The sequence below is a fragment of the Podarcis tiliguerta genome, assembly GCF_965153285.1.
Source record: "Podarcis tiliguerta genome assembly, chromosome: 10".
Classification (NCBI taxonomy): Eukaryota; Metazoa; Chordata; class Lepidosauria; order Squamata; family Lacertidae; genus Podarcis; species Podarcis tiliguerta.
In genome coordinates, this window is record NC_139543.1 from 41278880 (window position 1) to 41299066 (window position 20187).

The 20187-nt window shown below is 46.3% G+C and overlaps 2 protein-coding genes across 4 annotated transcripts in view; one reads left to right on the plus strand and one right to left on the minus strand.

Moving 5' to 3' along the window:
* Positions 1–11628, plus strand: part of UTP20 (UTP20 small subunit processome component) — a 64147-nt gene extending 52519 nt beyond the window's left edge. For both annotated transcript variants that reach the window (XM_083400479.1, XM_083400480.1), the window contains exons 55-62: positions 256–387; positions 1052–1184; positions 1934–2130; positions 2372–2443; positions 9162–9419; positions 9796–9922; positions 10793–10938; positions 11084–11628. In XM_083400479.1, the coding sequence (XP_083256605.1) occupies positions 256–387; positions 1052–1184; positions 1934–2130; positions 2372–2443; positions 9162–9419; positions 9796–9922; positions 10793–10938; positions 11084–11239 (1221 nt within the window). In that variant the 3' untranslated portion in view covers positions 11240–11628. The remainder of the gene's footprint in view (positions 1–255; positions 388–1051; positions 1185–1933; positions 2131–2371; positions 2444–9161; positions 9420–9795; positions 9923–10792; positions 10939–11083) is intronic.
* A 1064-nt stretch (positions 11629–12692) lies between these two features.
* Positions 12693–19589, minus strand: ARL1 (ARF like GTPase 1). Of its 2 annotated transcripts, none has more exons than XM_083400608.1 (6): positions 19443–19589; positions 17193–17330; positions 15148–15229; positions 14338–14449; positions 13174–13352; positions 12693–13028 (listed from the first exon to the last, which is right to left on the minus strand). In XM_083400608.1, exons 1-6 carry the CDS (start codon positions 19444–19446, stop codon positions 12998–13000), a joined length of 546 nt encoding a protein of 181 aa, XP_083256734.1. In that variant the 5' UTR covers positions 19447–19589; the 3' UTR covers positions 12693–12997. The 2 variants fall into 2 exon arrangements, with proteins under 2 accessions (XP_083256734.1, XP_083256735.1); XM_083400609.1 differs by having other exon boundaries at positions 17193–18494; positions 18724–19583.
* Between the last annotated feature and the right edge of the window lie 598 nt (positions 19590–20187).

The window sequence follows — 20187 nt, forward strand, 5'->3', positions numbered from 1 at the left end:
ATGAAAACGAGAGAATGTCAAGAGGTGAATCCTTTGGAGGAGAGATTGTGTTCCGTTAACTTTCATTTGCTGGCGGAGCCTTCATAACTGGGCCAATTTCTTGTGGGGTTCAAGAATTACGGCTGGCTGTGTGGTTGAGAAGGCAGTTGTGCCCACTATCTTGGGAAATATCTTCTGCAGAGATCCTAACTTCCTTCCTTCCTTACTTCCATCCACAAAAATCTCCACTAATATGATGTTGCTCCTTCCTAACAGCGTGTGCACAAGAGGCTAGCTGCTCATGCCTGTGGAACATTTGTTGAAGCTGAAGGAATTGAATTTGAAAAAAGGCTTGGGACCATTCTCCCAATTATCGAGAAAGAAATACATCCTTCAGATTTTAAAGATGTAAGTCATTAATTGGGGCTGTTCCTGGTAGGCTGCCAGTTTGTAGAGTGAAAGTAGATCTTTGGCCCCATAAGTATGTTGATGGTCTCTCTATCCTTTCCCCACCTACCCAGTGAAATAAAATTGTAAGATTCTTTCAAATTATTTTTATAACTAAAACCATTATATGTGAAAAACCCTATACATATTCATATCCTTATTTTCATAACAAGATTTATATACCAATAAATGTTTCAACTTCAAAACAAGGAGAAAAAACATTAACACTCAAATAACAAGGTGTCATTGCAGTATTTTACAAATTCATTTTATTTTGACTATTCCACCACTAGATGGTATTCAAGATTTGCTTTGTAGTAGCTTTGGTTACACAAATAAAAAATAAAAATAGTTCCAACTCAGAGCAGACCCATTGGAATTAATGGACATAACTTAGTACTGCTTATTAATTTCAGTGGGTCTGCTCTTAGTAAAACATAGTTGAATACCACAGTCTATTTCAATGTTGTAAAATTAGGCAGTTGACTGCTTGCAAAGTCAAAAAGAGCAAGTGTTGTTTGGTTGCATTTTATATTTAGCCACAATTATTTAAATTGAAACTTCTTCACTGTTCGTACATTGATGGCTTTTCAGGGTGTCATTCTTTCACTGTCCATTTTTGAAGGTTGCAGAAGAGACTGAAGAAAAGGCTGCCGACAGACTGCTGTTCAGCTTCCTAACTTTGATCAGCAAACTAATCAAGGAATGCAATCTTATTGAACTAAATAAACACAATGAGATTCTGAGCAACATTTGGGGTTAGTAGTTCTGTCATATTATATTGCTCTTGAAACCTTTGGCACTTGATGGATCTGTAATGCCTAGGGCGCTACTCACATGAAGAAAAATGAGTTGTGTACAATGGCTTTTTAGTTTGTATTCCTAACTTCTGTTGTCTAACCTCTAGGTTACATTTCTGCAGTGCATTTTATGTAGGGCTGCCTCTGAAGGCAGTTCAGAAACATCAGCTGGTGCAGAATTTGACAGCCAGGTTGCTCACTGGGGCAAGACAGTTTGAGTATATCACACTGATCCTGGCCCGACTGCTCTGGCTGCCAAACAGTTTCCGGGCTCAGTTCAGAGTGTGGATTTTGACCTATAAATCCTTAAACAGCTGAGAACAGCAGTACTTCAAGGACCACGCCCCCCCCCCATATGAACAGACTGAGGCCCTTATTCATGTGCCTCCTCCCCAAGAGGTCTGGAGAGTAGCAACACAGGACTGGGCCTTTTCTGCAGTGGCTCCTCATTTGTGGAACGCTCTCCCCCGGGAGGCTCACCTGGCACCTTCTTTAGACATCTCTAGGTGCCAGGCAAAAAGATTCCTCTTCAACCGGGCCTTTGCAATGTGTTTGTGGAGGGGAGGCTTATTAGTTTGTGGGTTTTTTGTATTTTGAACTGCCCTGAGATCTTGGGATGAAAGGCGATATATTGATTGATTGATTGATTGATATTCCTCTGTGTATGAATAGGTACAGTTTAAGCCTATTTCTCTCTATTTCTGAAGGTCATGTGCAGTCTCATTTATGGTACCCTCACAGTTGGGTGTGGTCGACGTCTTCTCAGATTTTTGGCTTGCTGTTTGCTGCTCACAAGCCAGAGGAACTTGTTAACAAATGGAGTAAAAGAAAGCTGGAAAAGAGTCAAGAAAGTACTACAGAGCCACCGGCAACTACCTTCTTAACGGAAGAACTAGACAAAAAGGTTAACATTGCCCTCCTAAATTGCCTTTCTTGCACTGATACACATTTCAATTTCCCATTAGATGGCAGAAACAAAAACGTACATTAGTTTCAATGTCATGATAGAGTTTCACATGATTGTGTCTTTTTTGTCTCTTAATATTTATACTTCTTAGGGAGAGCAGCTTCTTCACACAGTCAGTTCAGCCCTTTCATGCTTCTCTGTGTTTCAGAATGATTGTAACTTTTCTTTGCTTTTACAGATGAAAACACTTGCTTTAGCATTCTGTCATCAGTTGAAGTCCAGATTTTTAGATCCATGTCTTGGAGAACAGGTGAGTAACTATGTAAGGCTTTTGGCAGATATTTTTTTCACATTTTGGGATACGCGTGTTGAAATAGCACACAATTGAAAGAGGCAGCTAAAGACATTCTGGTGCCTGGAGCATAAAATCGAAGTGGCACTCCCTAAAGCAGAGGTTTTCAACTTTTTTGAGCCCACGGCTCCATTCTTTCTGTGGCACCCCTGTGGGGCTCAGAAGCCCAGTTATGTCACCCCTTGCCTGCAGGGCTGGCAGCCTCTCACCCTTTTTTGAACACCCTCCCTTGTGGAGTGTTCCCTCAGCCTCCTCTCCCCTCTTCTTGGGAGTCCTCCAGGCAGCCACTGCCCCTGCCCCCTGAGATGTTCCCCGTGTCCCAAAGAGAGGTGCCTCCTCACACCGCCCCACAGGGGCCTGGGAAGAGGATGCCCCCCCCCCCGTCTTATTGGCCCAAAGGAGATTGGCCAGAAGTGAACTTGCGGCCAGCACCTTACCTTGGGAGTCAGCTGTGGCAGCATGCCATGACTGGTGGAATGTCACCTTGTGATGTCATGAAAGTGGGCCTTCCCTTCTTAAACATGTACTGAAAACTAACTTGTTGAATCAGGCTTTCCCTAACATTACTGATCACACCGCTCGGTATTTCTCGTGTTTTGCTTGGATTTTTACTGCATTCTGATACTACATATTTACTTTTTGTGAATGGTTTTAAGATTATAATTTGTGCAAAGCTTTTAAGGTACACCAGTACAGAGCAGCTGAAGCTATAATTATGCAGGCATACTGTGCATCTGAAGACCAAGTGGGGGATAGTTATTCCACAGTGATTTATTTCCACCATGTAGATTTGGGATACTTTTCCATTTGAAACTGACGGATGCTTAATTTGGGGGGGGGGGGGTGATGACTGATGCCTACCATATAAATGAATGTGCCTCTCTTTCACTGGAACGGCTCTTCTTGGTGCTTTTCCTATCTTGTCTGTACATTCTTGGCTGCCGTAATTGCATTATTTTTTTAAAGATCAAGTGCCATGGTGGTTCTATATTAGTTACGGCCCCCAGGGTGTTGAACCCTAGGCTTTTGGGGGGCCACGCATGAAGGGATTTTCAAACACCTGTTAAGTAGTCCACAGTTACATAGCTGTTGTATGACCCAAGTGGAAAAAGTTTGATAGGCCTGATTTTAAAAACCCTTTTAAAAAAATAGTCTTTGGATAATGTGATGGGATGAAGAGCTGCTTGTGTGTAAATTGCAATCCCTCAGAGTTTGAACAGCTTCTCAAACCTCTGCCTGTGACGGAGCCCCTCCAGCATGGCTGCGTCAGTCGCTAGCAGAATCCGAAAGTGGCTGCTTTCGGAAACGTTTCCAACATAAAAGCTCCTTAACGGAAACACGTCTTCTGGACTCTCTGCGTGACAGTTTCCGCCGAGGAACGGGTGTTCCTATAGGAGGTCCTGAGACTTCCCCACTGTTTTCACTGGAAGCATCTCTGAGCCATTCCTCCGACTCTCCTTCCCTTGACGTTCCTGTTCGCCCCCTACTGGTTCCCTCTTCAGGTGTCAAGTCTCTCTCTACCTCAGAGAGCCTTGGCACCTCCTGTCCTGCCGATGGCAGTTCCCTGACATCCACCTCCCCTCCAGGGCCCCCTTCACCCCCTCCCGTCTCCTCCCCTACGGGTTGTGAGGAGGTAAAACCCCGGAAAGAACCTTCCTCATCGTCTGAAGTTTCGAACACCTTTCTCCACTCGTTGTGGTTCCTAGTCTCTCGGTACTCCTCGTCATCTGAGTCCGTTCCTTCTTCCAACTCCGACTCCGCGAATCCTTCCAGTTCCTCTTCCTCGTCTGTGGTGCCGAAATACTCCCTTCTAAACCTTGTTACCGGCTGTGGTTTCCGCGGGAATCTTTGGTGGAACGTTTCTGTTAAAACCTCGTCATTGACCTCCTCTGCAGTCACCCAGGTGTTTTCTGACTCCGGTTCCCCTTCCCACGCCACTAAATACTCCACCTGATTGCCCTTCCACCTGGAATCGAGGATTTCCGCTACATGGTTACTGCTTTCCCTCTCTTCCAAGACCGGTCCCCTGGTGTGCTCCACTTCACCTCCCCCCTTGTACGGTGACAGTAATGACCTGTGGAACACTGGATGCAATTTCATGTGGTTGGGTAACCGGAGTTTGAAAGCCACTGGGTTGACCTGCTGAATGACCTCAAAGGGTCCCAATCTCTTGGGTCTTAATTTCTTACAACCCCCTTTGAACGGCAACCCTTGGGTGGACAACCACACCTGATCCCCCACCCTTATGGTTTCACCTTCCCTCCTGTTCTTGTCTGCCTGCTTCTTATATTGAGCCTTGGCCCTTTCTAAGTTGAGCTGAAGCTGACGATGGATCGCTTCCATCTCTTCTACAAAATGTTCGGCCGCTGGGACGCTCCATCTCTCGCCCCCCTCCCCCGGGAATGCCCTGGGGTGACACCCGTAATTGGCCAAAAAGGGGCTCATCCCTGTGGACACATGCTCCGCATTGTTGTAGGCAAATTCTGCCAGCGCCAGCTTTTCGACCCAATCATTCCCTCTGTCATTGACATAGCACCTCAGATATTGTTGGAGGATGCCATTTGCTCTTTCCGCCTGCCCGTTGGTTTCAGGATGCCGGGCCGTCGAAAAATTGACTTCCACGTGCAGCAAGCTCATGAGCTTCCTCCAGAACCTGGAAGTAAATTGTTTCCCGCGGTCCGAGACAACCCTCAAGGGGGCGCCATGCAGCCGGAAGACGTGTTCTACAAACAACTTCGCTGTTTCTTCCGCTGTGACTGCATGTGAACATGCTACAAAGTAGCACATCTTAGTTAACAGGTCCACTACTACCATGATGGCCGTCTTCCCTTTGGATTTGGGCAGATCCGTCATAAAATCTATTGATACCGCCTCCCAAGGCCGTTCTGGCGTGGGTAGTGGTTCCAATAACCCTGCCGGCGCCCTTCTTTCCCCCTTGGCCCTCTGGCATTGGTCACACCCTCTTACATACTCCTTTACATCTTCCACCAAAACTCCCTGGTGACCATCCACATGGTCTTGTGTTGTCCAAAATGTCCCGCCGTGGGACTATCATGCAACTGCTTGAGTACCCTCCCTCTCAATTCACCTTCTGGTATATACAGTGCTCCTTTGTAATACAATGCCCCATTTCTTTCTTCAAAACCCTCCGGGCTCTCACCCTCTCCCCTGAGGCCTCTGAGCTTATTTTGGGCATATTCGTCAGTTTCCGTTTCTTCTACCAGCTCTCGTCTCCCCACCAGCGCCGCCCCACACACCCAGCGGTCCTCAGGAATGACATGTCTTTCTTCGCTTGCCCCCTCCCCTTCCAAGTACTCTGGTTTGCGTGAGAGAGCGTCCGCCCTGACGTTCTCTGGGCCTGGTACATAACAAATCTCAAAGTGGAATTTGGAAAATTCCTGTGCCCATCTCACTTGCCGTTGGTTGAGTACTCGAGCTGTTCTCCAATACTCCAAATTCTTGTGGTCGGTGCACACTTGCACCTTGTGTTGTGCCCCAATCAATAAATGTCTCCACCTCCGGAACGCTTCGTGAATGGCAAGTAGTTCCCTGTCATACACCGTGTAGTTCCGCTCGGACTTATTCAGCTTCCTCGAGAAAAAGGCACACGGTCTCCACTCCGACGTATTTCTTCCCGGCTGAAGAAGCACAGCCCCCACCGCTCTGTCTGACGCGTCTGTCTCCACCCTCATGGGCTTCTGTAGGTCCACATGCAGAAGTTGTTCTTCCGAAGCGAAAGCCCTTTTCAGTTCTTCAAAAGCTCTCTCCGCCTCCGCCGTCCAAACAAATTTCTTCTTGCTACTGAGGCAGTCGGTGATGGGCGCTGTCAAGTGTGCAAAATTCTTGATGAACTTCCGATAAAAGTTCCCAAACCCCAGGAATCTTTGCACATCCTTCTTGGTTTTCGGTGTCTTCCATTCCAGCACCGCCTGGACCTTGCCTGGATCCATGGCCAATCCTTGGTCTGACAGGCGGTACCCCAGGAATTCCACCTCCTTGGCATGAAACTGGCACTTCTCCAGTTTCACCCACAGCTGATTGGCTTGCAGCCGGCCCAACACTTCTCTCACGTCCCTCACATGCTGCTCTTCATTTTCCGAATACACCAACACGTCATCCAAAAAGGCCACACAATTCTTGTAGAGCAACGGCCCCAGGACGTGGTTGATGAAAGCTTGAAAACATGCGGAGCCGGCTTGGAGACCGAAGGGCATTACGAGGTATTCAAATGCTCCCAAAGGGGTGAACATGGTGGTCTTCCATTCATCCCCCTTCCTTATTCGTATCAGATTATACGCCCCCCGCAGGTCCAGTTTTGTAAAAATCTTCCCCTTCCTCACCCTGGTCAGAATGTCATCAATTCGGGGCATAGGAAAGGCCAGGGGTTCCGACACGGCGTTTAGGGCCCTGAAATCCACTACAAGTCTCGGCTTATCTGTGTTTTTTTTGTCCACAAAAAACACTGGGCTGCCCCCCACCGCTCGGGACTCTCTGATGAAACCCCTCTTCAGGTTTTTGTCAATGAACTCCCTCAGCTCCTGCATCTCCCTGTCTGACATGGCGTACAGCTTGCCCACTGGGAGTTGAGCCCCCGGGAGTAGGTTGATTTGACAGTCAAAGGGTCTATGCGGCGGCAGTTTGTCCGCTTCTCTTTCGCTGAATACGTTGCTCAGATCTGCATATTGCGGAGGCACCTCCCCTTGCTTCATTACCTCCATCCCAGCTAAGGTGATCTTGGCTCCCCCTGGATCCTTCCCCTGCTTGCAGTGTTCCAGGCAATGCGCCGACCCAAAGGAGACCACCCTCTGGTGCCATCCCACTAGAGGATCGTGAAGTGCCAGCCAGCTCATCCCCAAAATAATGGGAGCTCCTCCCAATGTGGCCACATTAAACGCTATCCTCTCGGTGTGTCTTGCCACCCTCATTATCATGGGAACTGTCTGTTGGTTCACTTCTCCTCCCAACAGCTCTCTGCCGTCAATCGTGGTTACCTGCAGGGGTTTACTTAAGGGGAGGGTTTGTATCTGGTGCTCAGCTGCGAACTCCTTACTCATGAAATTACAGGAGCTGCCTGAATCCAGCAGGGCCTTGATCTGTAGGGGGTGTCCATTTGGCAGCTCTAGCAACACCTCTATCACTAGAGCAGGCCTGGGAGGTTCTGGTGCGGGCACTCTCACTGCTTTTGAGCCTGGCTGCTGTGCCCCGATGGCAGCCAGGCGTTGGCTTTTACTTGCTCTGTGCTTTCCTCCTCCTCTCCCCCAACAGCTCCTGCCATGCCTTGCCATTCCTTTCTCCGTGGACAGACTCTGGCAAAGTGTCCTGGCTGTTGGCAGAGATAGCATTTTTTCCCGCCCTTTCCCTCTTTCTTCCGCCCTTCACCGATGTTTGAAACTGTGCGCGCACGCGCTGTTCCCACTTCCATCGGCTCTGCCGGCGGGAAAGGCTGCTCTGGAATGTCTGGAATGCGGAGCTCCCTCCAACGTTCTCCTTTCCCCTCCCGCTTCTCCAAAGCCCTCGCTTCCTGGCGCGCTCCAATGGCTAGCGCGGCTTTAGTCAGCTGGTCCATAGACTCTGCTCTGGGGTTCCGGGAAAGTTCATCTTTCAAGGACGAAGACAGACCCTCTTCGAAAAGCATTTGAATGGGCTCAGAAGCCAAGTCCCACCCCAATCGATGAATCAACATAGTGAACTCAGTCCAGTACTCACGGACAGTCCGGTTTCCCTGTTTGCAAGCCATTAACTGCCTTCGCACCCCTCCCTGCTCAATGTCACTGGAAAACATCAGGTCCATGGCACGAAAAAACTTCATCGCGTCCTTTAGGATCTCATTATTTGCTGCCATCAAGGGTCTAACCCAGTCCTTCGCCCCTGATTCGAGGTGGCTAATTACAAAAGCCACTCGCGATTCCTCATCAGGGAAGTCATCGAATTGCAGATTGAGAGCATATTGCATCTCTGTCCTAAAGGCATGGTAGTTCCTGGGGTCCCCCCCAAATTTCTGCACCAATCCTGGCATCTTTCTGTTGAGTGGGGTGGCTTTCTCCCTCCCCCTCTCTGCATCCTGAGCCCTCCTTTCTTCCAGCCTCGCCGTCTGCAAGGCAAGCTGGATTTCCAACGTCCTATACCTTTCCTCCAGGCTTGGACCTCCTCCAGCTGCCCCTCCGGTTCCTGCTGGTTCGCTCATGATGCCTCTCCCTGGCACAAGCTAGCTTTCGGTGACTTTCGGATTGCTGTGATGGGATGAAGAGCTGCTTGTGTGTAAATTGCAATCCCTCAGAGTTTGAACAGCTTCTCAAACCTCTGCCTGTGACGGAGCCCCTCCAGCATGGCTGCGTCAGTCGCTAGCAGAATCCGAAAGTGGCTGCTTTCGGAAACGTTTCCAACATAAAAGCTCCTTAACGGAAACACGTCTTCTGGACTCTCTGCGTGACAGTTTCCGCCGAGGAACGGGTGTTCCTATAGGAGGTCCTGAGACTTCCCCACTGTTTTCACTGGAAGCATCTCTGAGCCATTCCTCCGACTCTCCTTCCCTTGACGTTCCTGTTCGCCCCCTACTGGTTCCCTCTTCAGGTGTCAAGTCTCTCTCTACCTCAGAGAGCCTTGGCACCTCCTGTCCTGCCGATGGCAGTTCCCTGACAGATAACTTTGCATTTTATATCTGTGCTTTATATTTAAGGTTGTGAAGAATCTACTGTTTGTGGCCAAAGTACTGTACCTTATGGCTCCTCCAGAAGATGGCAAAGAAATCAGTGACGAGGTGGGCCAGGAAGCTGAGGATCAAGAAGACTCTGGAGATGTTGAAAACGAGACTTCAACCATGGAGGCAAAAGAGGACAAAGCGATAAGCAGCCCAGCCACACTGCTGTGGGTGATGAAAAGACTCTTGGCATTGGCCTCACGTGAAGCTGCATATTCACCCAAGGACCCTTTAAAGGTTTGTAGGTTTTTCAGAGAGAACAATTTTACTTTCACAAATAATGCCTTCCACTTTGACAATAGTTTTAGGATCTCAGATAGACAAGTGCAAAGGTGTCAGTGCAAATGGTACAAAAATGTAGCCCGTGAACAGCTAAAATGAAGTAGGGCTATGAAACTGCAAACAGACCCTTTGTTAGACCTAAACATGAAAACCAGGAGCAGAGATTATTTTCTTTTAAGAAAACCAAATGCCAATGGTCTGAAGAGTTGTGTAACATGTAGTAGGCTTTGAGACCTATTTTCCGAGTTTCTGGAAAAAGTAAGTCACTAGTAATTAGGTCCTTACAGTATTTGCAGACTGATCATGTGACCAAATGTATGTGTCTTTTCAGAGAACCTGCATCTTTAAATTCCTTGGTGCCATTGCAGTAGATCTTGGGAAAGACAGGGTGAAACCATACCTTCCTACAATCATAGCCCCTCTATACCGAGAACTCAGCAGTACCTATGCAGATCAAGGTAAGAGAGTTGTCACACTCAGCTGTTCGGTGACACTGTCCCCACCCCCTTTAAGTAGGTGGTCTTCCTGTACCAAAAGGTCAATTGTCTTGCATCATCATCATTACACAGCATAAGAAAATAGAACGGAAAGTGTTGGCATCCATGACAGATGCTTTAGATCAGGGGTGGGAAACCACTTGGTCCCATGAGGCAGATTATCCCAAACTGCACCTGCCCACCATCATGTGCTGGTGAGAGCAAGCCTGCTGGGGTTGGCTGTGCTACTGAGTTTCCCATGGGAGTCACAGTAGTGCAGCCAACTCCTTGCCTAAACCACGACATGGGGGATTCCAAGCCCAACAGATTGGGAGTGGGGGTCACACAGCTGATCCTGCAGAAAGCAGGCTTGGAGTCAAGTCTTGCTTGCTTTGGCTTTTCTTTTATAGCATGGTTTGCCAGTTCCCCACCCCTGCTTTAGGGACTTAAGATGGTGTTTCAACTGTGCAGTGTTTCTGTCCTACATTTACCTGAATTGCCCTTTCTGAATGGTGGAGTGGGCACATGGTCCTCATTTTTCTTTGGCACTACTGTTTGTGGCTTTAGCTTCCATTTTAAATTAGTTGCAATTTGCTGTGCCGACTGAACCCTGGCAAACAGCTGCTAACCTTAATTAAGGTTTCTCCATACAAACCAGCTTGTTTCAACTAACCATTTAACTGTGGGTTTGGATGACATGTTAATCTAAAAGCAGATTCTTCTAGTGTCCCAATTCCTACGTATTGTTGGAATGCAACATGTGTGCACAAGAGAGAATGGGGCATTGTATATAGACCTTCTGTAGCACTCGAAGACACTTCTGAGTATTCAAAATCATGTTATCTTTGCTAGATCCAACTCTGAAGAATCTTTCCCAGGAAATCATAGAACTTTTGAAGAAATTGGTTGGGTTGGAAACCTTTTCACTTGCGTTTGCTTCTGTGCAAAAGCAAGCCAGTCAGAAGAGAGCTATCCGGAAGAAACAGAGAGCCCTGGAGGTTAGTGTTTGACTTTAGTTTTACTCGCATTTGCTTTAAAATGTCCAGCTTATCCAACGGCAGGGAAACATTTATTGAAACCAGGCAACTTCAGAATGTATAGGGGAAACGTGAACATGATGACTTTTATCTGTTTTCTGATTAGGCTGTTGCTAATCCTGACATTGCTGCCAAGAAGAAGTTGAAGAGACACAAGAATAAAATTGAAGCAAAGAAGAGAAAAATAGAATTTCTGCGACCTGGTTACAAAGCAAAAAAACCAAGAAGCCATGCGTTAAAAGACTTGGCGATGGTGGAGTGAAACTATCACATGACTCCCATTATAAATGTCCCATGCTGTACAGAACATGAGACAACAACTGCAGCAGCAGGTGCTCTTCCCTGCCAGACTCATTGAGAGGATGTTTCAACATAAAATAGTATATCCTAAGAATCACAGCAGGGAAGTACAACCTCTTGCAGGGTCAAAAAAACCAGCTGTCTTATGATTACTAATTATTTATTTGTAATTTTAATCTATACATACCGTATTCAACTGATGCCTTCAAGAAACATTTGGAGAGAAATTTTAAGAGGACACATTATCAAGGCTGAGCCTTTCAGGGCTCTATAGTTCACTGTAGAGTGATGTACAGTTTGTGGTAATACAATGTTATTTTCTAATGAAATGTGTTCAACGAGCCATTGAAATATTTTCTCCTGTGTGTGATTAACTTGAGCTGGGTGATTTGAACCCTTGTTCAATCCTCCTCATGGAGATGCATTTATACGTGTTGGTATCATGACAAAGTGCTGCTACTCTTTCCATTGGCCCTGTAGCGGGAGGCAAATGTTTTTCAACCCTTGTGTTGATTGCTATGGAGAAATGTAGCTTTAAAAAACCCAACTGAAGGATTGCTGAAGGAGATACAGTACCCAACAAGGTGAATCATACCATGGAGGCATGTGGTAACATCCCTCTTTCTCCTAGTTTTCTAAAGTCTTTATTTAAAAAGCTCAAATTAGGTTTTTAAAAAGCCACCTGGTTGTCAAGTACAGTGATTCCTTCTGTAGCTTTCAGCTAGCAGTTTATAGGAAAGTCTCCAGATCTAAAGTGAACCACTGGCTTAGGTGCTTTCCACTGGCCTCACTTAAAATATTTCAGGATGCATAGCTTCCCTCAAATCACAACTGAGTCCATGCAGCCCTCCATAAACTCTGAACCTGCCTTCTCTCCACAACAGCTCCATTTCCAAGCATATATATCTTGAGCACATCAAGGCTTTCCTTCACAGGTTACACTGTAAGCAAAATACTTAACTGCCCAGGGTTCCACTATTGGTTGTAAGAAAACAAAGAACTGTATAAGCAACACTAATAAGGGTCCCCACATTAAAATCAAGTATCAAGGCTTCATCTTGCAACAGTTCTGATCATTTGGATAATGCCACCCAGACTACTTATTTAAGATACTCTTAACTTCAAAAAAGGGACATGGGTGGTGCTGTGGGTTAAACCACAGAGCCTAGGGCTTGCTGAGCAGAAGGTCGGCGGTTCGAATCCCAGCATTGGGGTGAGCTCCCGTTGCTCGGTCCCTGCTCCTGCCCACCTACAGTTCGAAATCATGTCAAAGTCCAAGTAGATAAATAAGTACTGTTCCGGCGGAAAGGTAAACAGTGTTGGCCCTAACGGTCAGGGGTCCCTTTACCTTTTTACTAACTACAAAAAGTAACACATGAAAGGCAACAGGCATGAAATAGAAAAATCTAGATAAATGATAGTTAAATATATTTATTAGTGTTAAATAGTTTCAAACACTTAGAATTCCAAGTAGCAAATGTTTATTCCAATTTATTCTCATGGACTATCAGTTATATGACTGTCATAAAAATTGATGTTACATAACTTACACAAAAAAGAATGTAGTATTTTAAACATAGTATACAGACAAACATTCAGTTGATTCAGTGTGATTTACAATGCAAAGAAGCCTCATTCCTTTCAAAAGTTATTCGGCCAGTCCTATTTACAGAATTGCATTTCATTCATATGACAGCTGAAGGAAACTTCCAAGTCCATTTCACTGTCTGCTCTTCAAAGTCTCCACCAACCTAGAAAGATTCAGCTTTGTGATTACATGTATATATAATGATAAAGCAATTATGAAGACTTAGTTACAGCACGATGCCTTGTAGCCCAGCATGCTCTATACTACATATACACAACCTTAAGAATTTTAACACTTGTGGTACTTACCACTCCATTGCCTCATCAAGTCCAGTGCCTTTGGTTGCAGATGTCTTGAATATCTGCCATTTTCTATCCTTCAGAGCTGGAAGTCCAAGTGCATTTGCCATTTCTGTTGGAGTCATAGCCTGTTCCATATCTTGTTTGTTTGCAAATACCACTAAAATGGCTTTCTTTAGTTCTTCCTCCTAAAAGAGGTGGCAGATTATGTCACAAAAGTGTATCATTCAGTCTTGCCTTGAGTCATGCAAAATACCTAAAGCACAGTAGAGAGGCTGGCTGAAAAACTGATTCTCAGTTATGGGTTTAAGTTTTTAAAAATTGTAAATAAAAAAACCAAAGTATTTAAGAATTCTCCTTTCCTGCTAGTTTTGCATTAGAAATCACTATATGAGAAGGTCCATTGATAAGGCTGTATTTGATGTTGCAGTATTAAGTGTGAGCACTTATGTTCAGGTGCTGAAGGTTCAAATGTATCGTCCTTATAGCCATGCATCTAAATCAGGTGGGGACCTTGGGCCCTCCAGATGCTGCTGAACTACAACTCGCATCAGCCCCACCAAGCACAGACAACGGCCAAGGATGATGGGAGCAACATCTGGAGGACCAAAGGTTCTCCACACCTGATCCAGATGTATTCTATGTGCAGTTGACCGAACAGCTAAATCTTCCATGGCCGCTAGTATAAGATCAGGGGGTAGAAAAAGGCATTCAATGGATCCTCATGATCTTAAAACATGCTTAGGAGTGAAAAAAATAGTAAAGGGTAGTGTTATATAATCTCCTGCAGTGCCCCTAATCCCTTTGCGCTGTTCTTAACTGAAGGCAGCCAGAAACTCGAGCAAAATTACAAGAATCATCCCAATCCTTACTCTTTGCTCATGTGGTACAAGTACAGAAATCAAACACTCTGTATTTGCATATGACTTATGAAACACATGTGAAGTTCCAAAACTCCAAGGGATACACAGATGCTGCAACAGGTTAGGTGTGAAAAAAAATATTTTCACCAATAAATACATGAAAACTTGCAGAAACAGCAGTACAGATATAAAACAGTCTCAGGTTGATAATAAAACAATTATGAAATGGACCAACCTTGCTACGTTCACTGAGAGTATCCAAAACTATCGTTTTAAAAAAACAAAAGAACAAAAACCTCAGGTTTCCTACCTCCAACATGGCAACAAGCTCGGACTTTGAAATTCCAATTCTGTCCCTGTCACAGCTGTCAACTACATAAATGACTGCATCTGTATTGGAATAGTAACATCTCCAATACGGCCTGGAAAATAAACATGTTATTATTCAAATTGTATCAGGTGAAACAATCACAGCTCAATCATAGGACATTTCCTAACTACCCTATTCAGGCATAACCATAGATTAAACTTAGGAAGATTAGTTTCTTCCTTTATCAGACTTATAAACTCTGGCATACAATCTGTAATATCTACTGAAAGACTGTCTATTATCTACTAATATCCAGTAGCTAAAATCCTCACACTATTTCCTATTTCTGTCACAAGCGGTCATAAACTGATCCAGTAACACTTGTGTGCCTTCAAAAATCCAGTCTACTTTCCATTATCAAGGAATTTTAGTGCAAAAAAAGGGAAAATAAATCTTAGGCAGGGCACATGAAGTCAGGTTCAGGTTAAGCAGCTTCAAACCCACAAAGAAATTCACCAAGTATGCCCGGTTCTGCTGAAGTAAGTAAGTTGTCTGCATGGGAAGTTATTTTTTCAAACTGGAATGTCATAGTAAACATTTTAGAAATTAAATTTTTAACTGTATTGACAATTAGCAGTAAGAGAAGATGTTCTACCTAACTAAAATCATGCCTATTTTGTAACACCAGATCATGTTCTTTTCTAACCATTGCGGAATTTCTTAAGGACCTCAAGCACTGAGTTAAATACAGTATTTCAGAAGCCATGTCCTGGGTTTGCACTCCTGTGCTTTTTTCCAAATGTGTTCTACCTGATGCTTGTCTGTCCTCCTAAGTCCCAGACTTGGAACTTCAGATTCTTGTAGGTTACTGTCTCAACATTGAAACCAATTGCTGGAAAAGAAAAAAGGAATTTAGCAGTGCGTTGTTTTTAATGTTCAATCCAAATCATATTGTTGTAATCTGAATATACAACATCTCTAATAGTACATGTTAGTTTCTGTTCCAAGACACTGTTTTATGAGTCAATAATGCACTCTATACATTGAAGGTTAAACCTGTCATTCATACAAAGCAAACAAGCTGAGTAAAAGAATATTGTATAGAGATTGGACAAGAGCCACCCAGTGTGTTTGCACATCATGAGAAGCCATGGTTAAAGATTTACTGTGAATGCACAATCACTCCTGCTATGCTCCTCCCCACTAGCAAGTGGAAGCAATGAACCACAAACCTTGACATAGCATTACATGTATTCTGGGGGTCATGGTTTGTTTCACTCAAACGAACAATGATTGATAAGCCAAGAACAAACCATGTCCCCTGTGCCCTAATTCATATGAGATGCTAAACTGAAAATCATGGTTTGTTGCTAGTGGGAAGGAGCAAAATGGGAACAATCTGCGCATTCAGTGATAAACCATTAACTATGTCTCACCACAGTGTTGCAGAACCTCAGGCCCCCAAGCACCATCAGACTTGCCAGGTCTACCCATTTGACCTGTGAGGACCCTTCGGTCATGCAGTGTAAAGCACTGTGCATGGGGCATTGTTGGGGTTTGCAAAGTGCTATGCACTGCACTTTGTAAGCACCAATCCTGAGCTGATCACTGAGAGCTGCAAAGTCCTGTGCTTGTTCCTTTGGGTGCTCAGTTTGATTTACAACAGGTGGGCAAAAATGGCTCACTGAGAAATGGGCCTCCAGGGATAGGGGAGGTAATGATCTAGCCTGCCAGCCATTCCAGTCCCCCACCCCTGCATTACCATGGCATAACACAGCAAAAATCACAGGGTGGAATTTCAATGTGATATTATGAACATTGTGTCTGCACAAGCATTCTCACTTGCCAGTTGGAATGACCCACCCTTTTCCTCATGTGCTGCTCTGGGATTCTCCCAACTCCCTTCTGAGGTACTTTAGGGGTGGGGGGGGGGGAGCCCCATTACTCAGGGGAAAGCCCTTGCACAGGGCTTCCACTGGCAAGGCTTCTTAGGTGAATCCCTCCTACAATCCTGATTTTCTAATTAGGATGACCTAGAAACAAACCATAGGCTCATTTAGCGGGTATTTGTTCTGCCCATATTTGAATACACATTTCTTTAGCATTAATGTTAGATATTCAGGTTGCAATTCTATAAACATTTACTCAATAATAAATCCCATTGAATTCAGTGGGGCTTACTTCTGAACAGACATCAATAGGATTGTGCTGTCAAAGAGTTAGAAATCTGAATTTCTAATTTTTAGTGATTTAAGGCAGTGACACTGGGAGGAGCACAGAGAAAAGAAACACCATGCTGCATCTGCAGCAGCGCAACTGGACTCCTTCATCTGCCCCAGCTGCAACAAAACATATCTTTCCCATATCAGTCTCTACAGCAGGGGTAGGCAACCATAAGCAGCCCACGGGGGTCGTTTAACCGGCCCACGAGCCACCCCTGAACCGAGTTGCCCTAAACTGGCACAGTCTGGGGACTCGCTTCAGCAGCGCCGGAAATTGCGTCTGTGCAAATGCTGGAAATCGCATCTGCGCAAACGCAGAAAATTGTGGGCGCGTGCAATCTGGCCCACAGAGGGATCTCCGCTGGAGTGAACCGGCCCAGGTGAGGTAAACCTTGCCGACCCCTGCTCTACAGCCACAGCAGGCGCTGCAACCTTCCAACTTTACCTCCAAAGGTGCACTCCTCCATTATGTCCTGAGACAGACGGATGTCAATCAATTTACATCTGTTTTAGGTGCATTTCAGTAATTTGAGCTTGCCACATTTAAACCTTATTTAACAATGGATGAGTGAACAGAACATAGAGCATTGCATTACATGTGATGTATTGTGTTACATTTAGAAGAACACTTACTAGGAATGGTAGTCACAACTTCTCCAACTTGCAACCTGTAGAGAATTGTTGTCTTTCCTGCTCCATCTAATCCCAAAATTAGAATTCTCATCTCCCGCGTACCAAATAAACTGGAAAAGATGGTTGAAAAAAACCCACCTATAGAGAACAAGAATAATTGTCAAAACTGAACTGCATTATCATAGACTATCAAATATTAACAGCTTGTTTCCAAAGCTCTTGTGAAAAGAGACAAGACAGATTTCTTGGGGAAAGGTCTTACAGTCATACCTCGGGTTACAGACGCTTCAGTATAAGAGCATACAAATTCTTCTCCAAGAAGAACAGAATGTAAGATTGTTCAACACTTGTTTTGTATAAGGCTCCTGCAAGTGTGCCCCATGATTCCTGTAGCTATACTATAATCTGGACAAAGAATCAGAGCTGGAAGGGACCCTGAGGATCATCTAGTCCAACCCCCTGCAATGCAGGAGTATGCAGCTGCAACCTTGGCATTATCAGCTGCACGCTCTAACCAACTGAGCTATCCTGTCTACATGGCAAGGTAGACTCTATTAGACTTCTGCTGTAACTTCAATTCCTCCCTCCCCTATCTAGGTCTGGAGAGTTTCCAAAACAAATAAACTTCCTCAATACCAGTCACATAAACCTCACAGAATTGTATAGGTAAAAGGGACAACACGGCTCATGCTCTACCAACTGAGCTATCTCAGTGTCATATGAATAAAAGGACCCTACCCAAGAAGCCTACAATCACACCCTTGCTAATTCAACCACCACTCCAACCACACCCACAGAGTATCATTCAGATTTCACAAAATTACCTCTAAAGAGCACTCATACTGGCCACGCTCTTAAATCATGGTAAACCATAAACCATGATTTATTGTGTATGAACAAAATCACATATCACTCCTCCTGAGCTGGGAGGAATCAAATCATGATTCCCAGTGTTACATCATGGTTTGCTTCAATCCCAACCAAACCAAAATTTCTCCTTAATTTAGTAATCGTAGCCTGCTGGATCAAAACAAACCATTTGGACATAACACCATGCCAAGGATCACAGTTTGTTTTCTCCTAGCATTAGTTGGCAGGAGTGCAGCATCCCTTATTGGGGCCTGTCTCTTTCCACTAAAATCTGCTGTCCCCAAATTAAGAGCACTATAGAAGAAAAGCGGTCTTTCATTATGGAGCAGGCCACACAGGTACCTCAGAAGGCTGATAAACACATGAAGACTCAACAGGTGGAGCCTTAACAATTATTTATTGAACAACAGCAATCTACAAAATCTTCAAGTACTGTGGTACCTCTGGTTACATATTTAATTCGTTCTGGAGGTCTGTCCTTAACCTGAAACTGTTCTTAACCAGAAGCACCACTTTAGCTAATGGGGCCTCCTGCTGCCGCTGCGCCGCCGGAACACGGTTTCTGTTCTTATCCTGAAGCAAAGTTCTTAACCCGAGGTACTATTTCTGGGTTAGCAGAGTCTGTAACCTGAAGTACATGTAACCCGAGGTACCACTGTACATTTCTTTTTTCCCCTGATCATCAGAAATAGGAAGTTACTTTGGGGAAACCAGGCAGCCCAAGAAAACAAGCCTCCTGTAGGGTAAGTAATCATCCCTGAGCACTCGCCAGACAAGCAGAGGCTGAGAGCAGCTGGAGTCCAACAACATTTGGAGGGTTACGGGATTCCCGAGGCTTCGGGTGGCGCTGGGAGACGCGAGGCAGCGCGCGCACCGGAGGAAGGCGGAGCTGGCGCGGGAGCCCAGGCCAAGGACCAGGTGGGCGAGGACCCCGAAGGAACCTCCCCGCCCACGGCAGAGCAGCCGGGCGAAGGAAAGCCGGCCTCCTCAGCAGCGGCCGGGAGAGAGGGCGCCGCGTAACGTTGCACCAAGGGAAGCGGGGAGGATTCCGCTCCGGGCGAGGCACCCGAAGGTGCGTCTGGCCCAACGAGCGGCCTGGAGCCCAACAGCTGCAGCGAGAGGGGATTTCCCCTACGGCCCCAGCCTGAGGGCAACTCCTCGTGATGGGAAAGCTCGCCTGTTGCGACACGGGAACGAGAACCATCCCGGGGAAACGCAGCGCACCGAGCGGCCTCCCTCGCGGGGAAAGAGACACGCTCCTCTCTCTCGCCCCCGCCGTTTCCAGGCGACCTGCTTCCCGCCCGGCCTGCATCTGCGCCACCGCTTCACCCGCCCCGCTTCTCCCTCAGCAGCCCGGCCGCCTCAGGGCCCTTTCCTCACCCATGGCTGAGGCGCTTTCCCGCGTCGCTTCCCTCTCAGAGAAACCGCGCCGACCCCCGCGGCCGCCGCCGTTAACCCGGAAGTTGGCCGCGAAGCTGCTGCTTCCACGTCGACCGCCTCCCTCACAGCCGCTGGGCACACGGAGAGCAAAGCAGGGGCAGCGCTCCGATTAGGGCTTTCGACACGAGGCGACGGAGCGCGGCGCCGACGCGGCTGAAAAGGGCTTCCGCCGCCACTCCTGTCAGGTGCTAAGGCTGGTGGGGATCGTGCGGCAGTGACACCTTTAAAAAAAATAAAAAATCTTTTCACGATTTAAACAGCTACGTGACGAATCTGCCGTTTCGAAACGAGATGCCGCTTCCTTGCTGGAAAGTAGCGGCAGGAGGCGTGAACCGCTGAACGGAGGGGTTGGGCTGCGGGGGCGGGGCGTTCTTGGCCGCGTGGCGTCACGAGGGGATTCACGTGGTGAGAAGGACGCGCGCCTCTCGGTTTGGCTGAAGGAAAAAACCCAGTGGACTGGCTAGCGCTTTCATGCTACGGGAGCACCGTCTAGGATCTTCCCTTACAAATAACCATTTGGTAGGATTAGTCCATCAAGCCTCTCCATTCTGAAGGAAGTCAGCCCTGAGTGCTCACTGGAAGGACAGATCGGGAAGCTGAGGCTCCAATACTTTGGCCACCTCATGAGAAGAGAAGACTCCCTGGAAAAGACCCTGATGTTGGGAAAGAGGGAGGGCACAAGGAG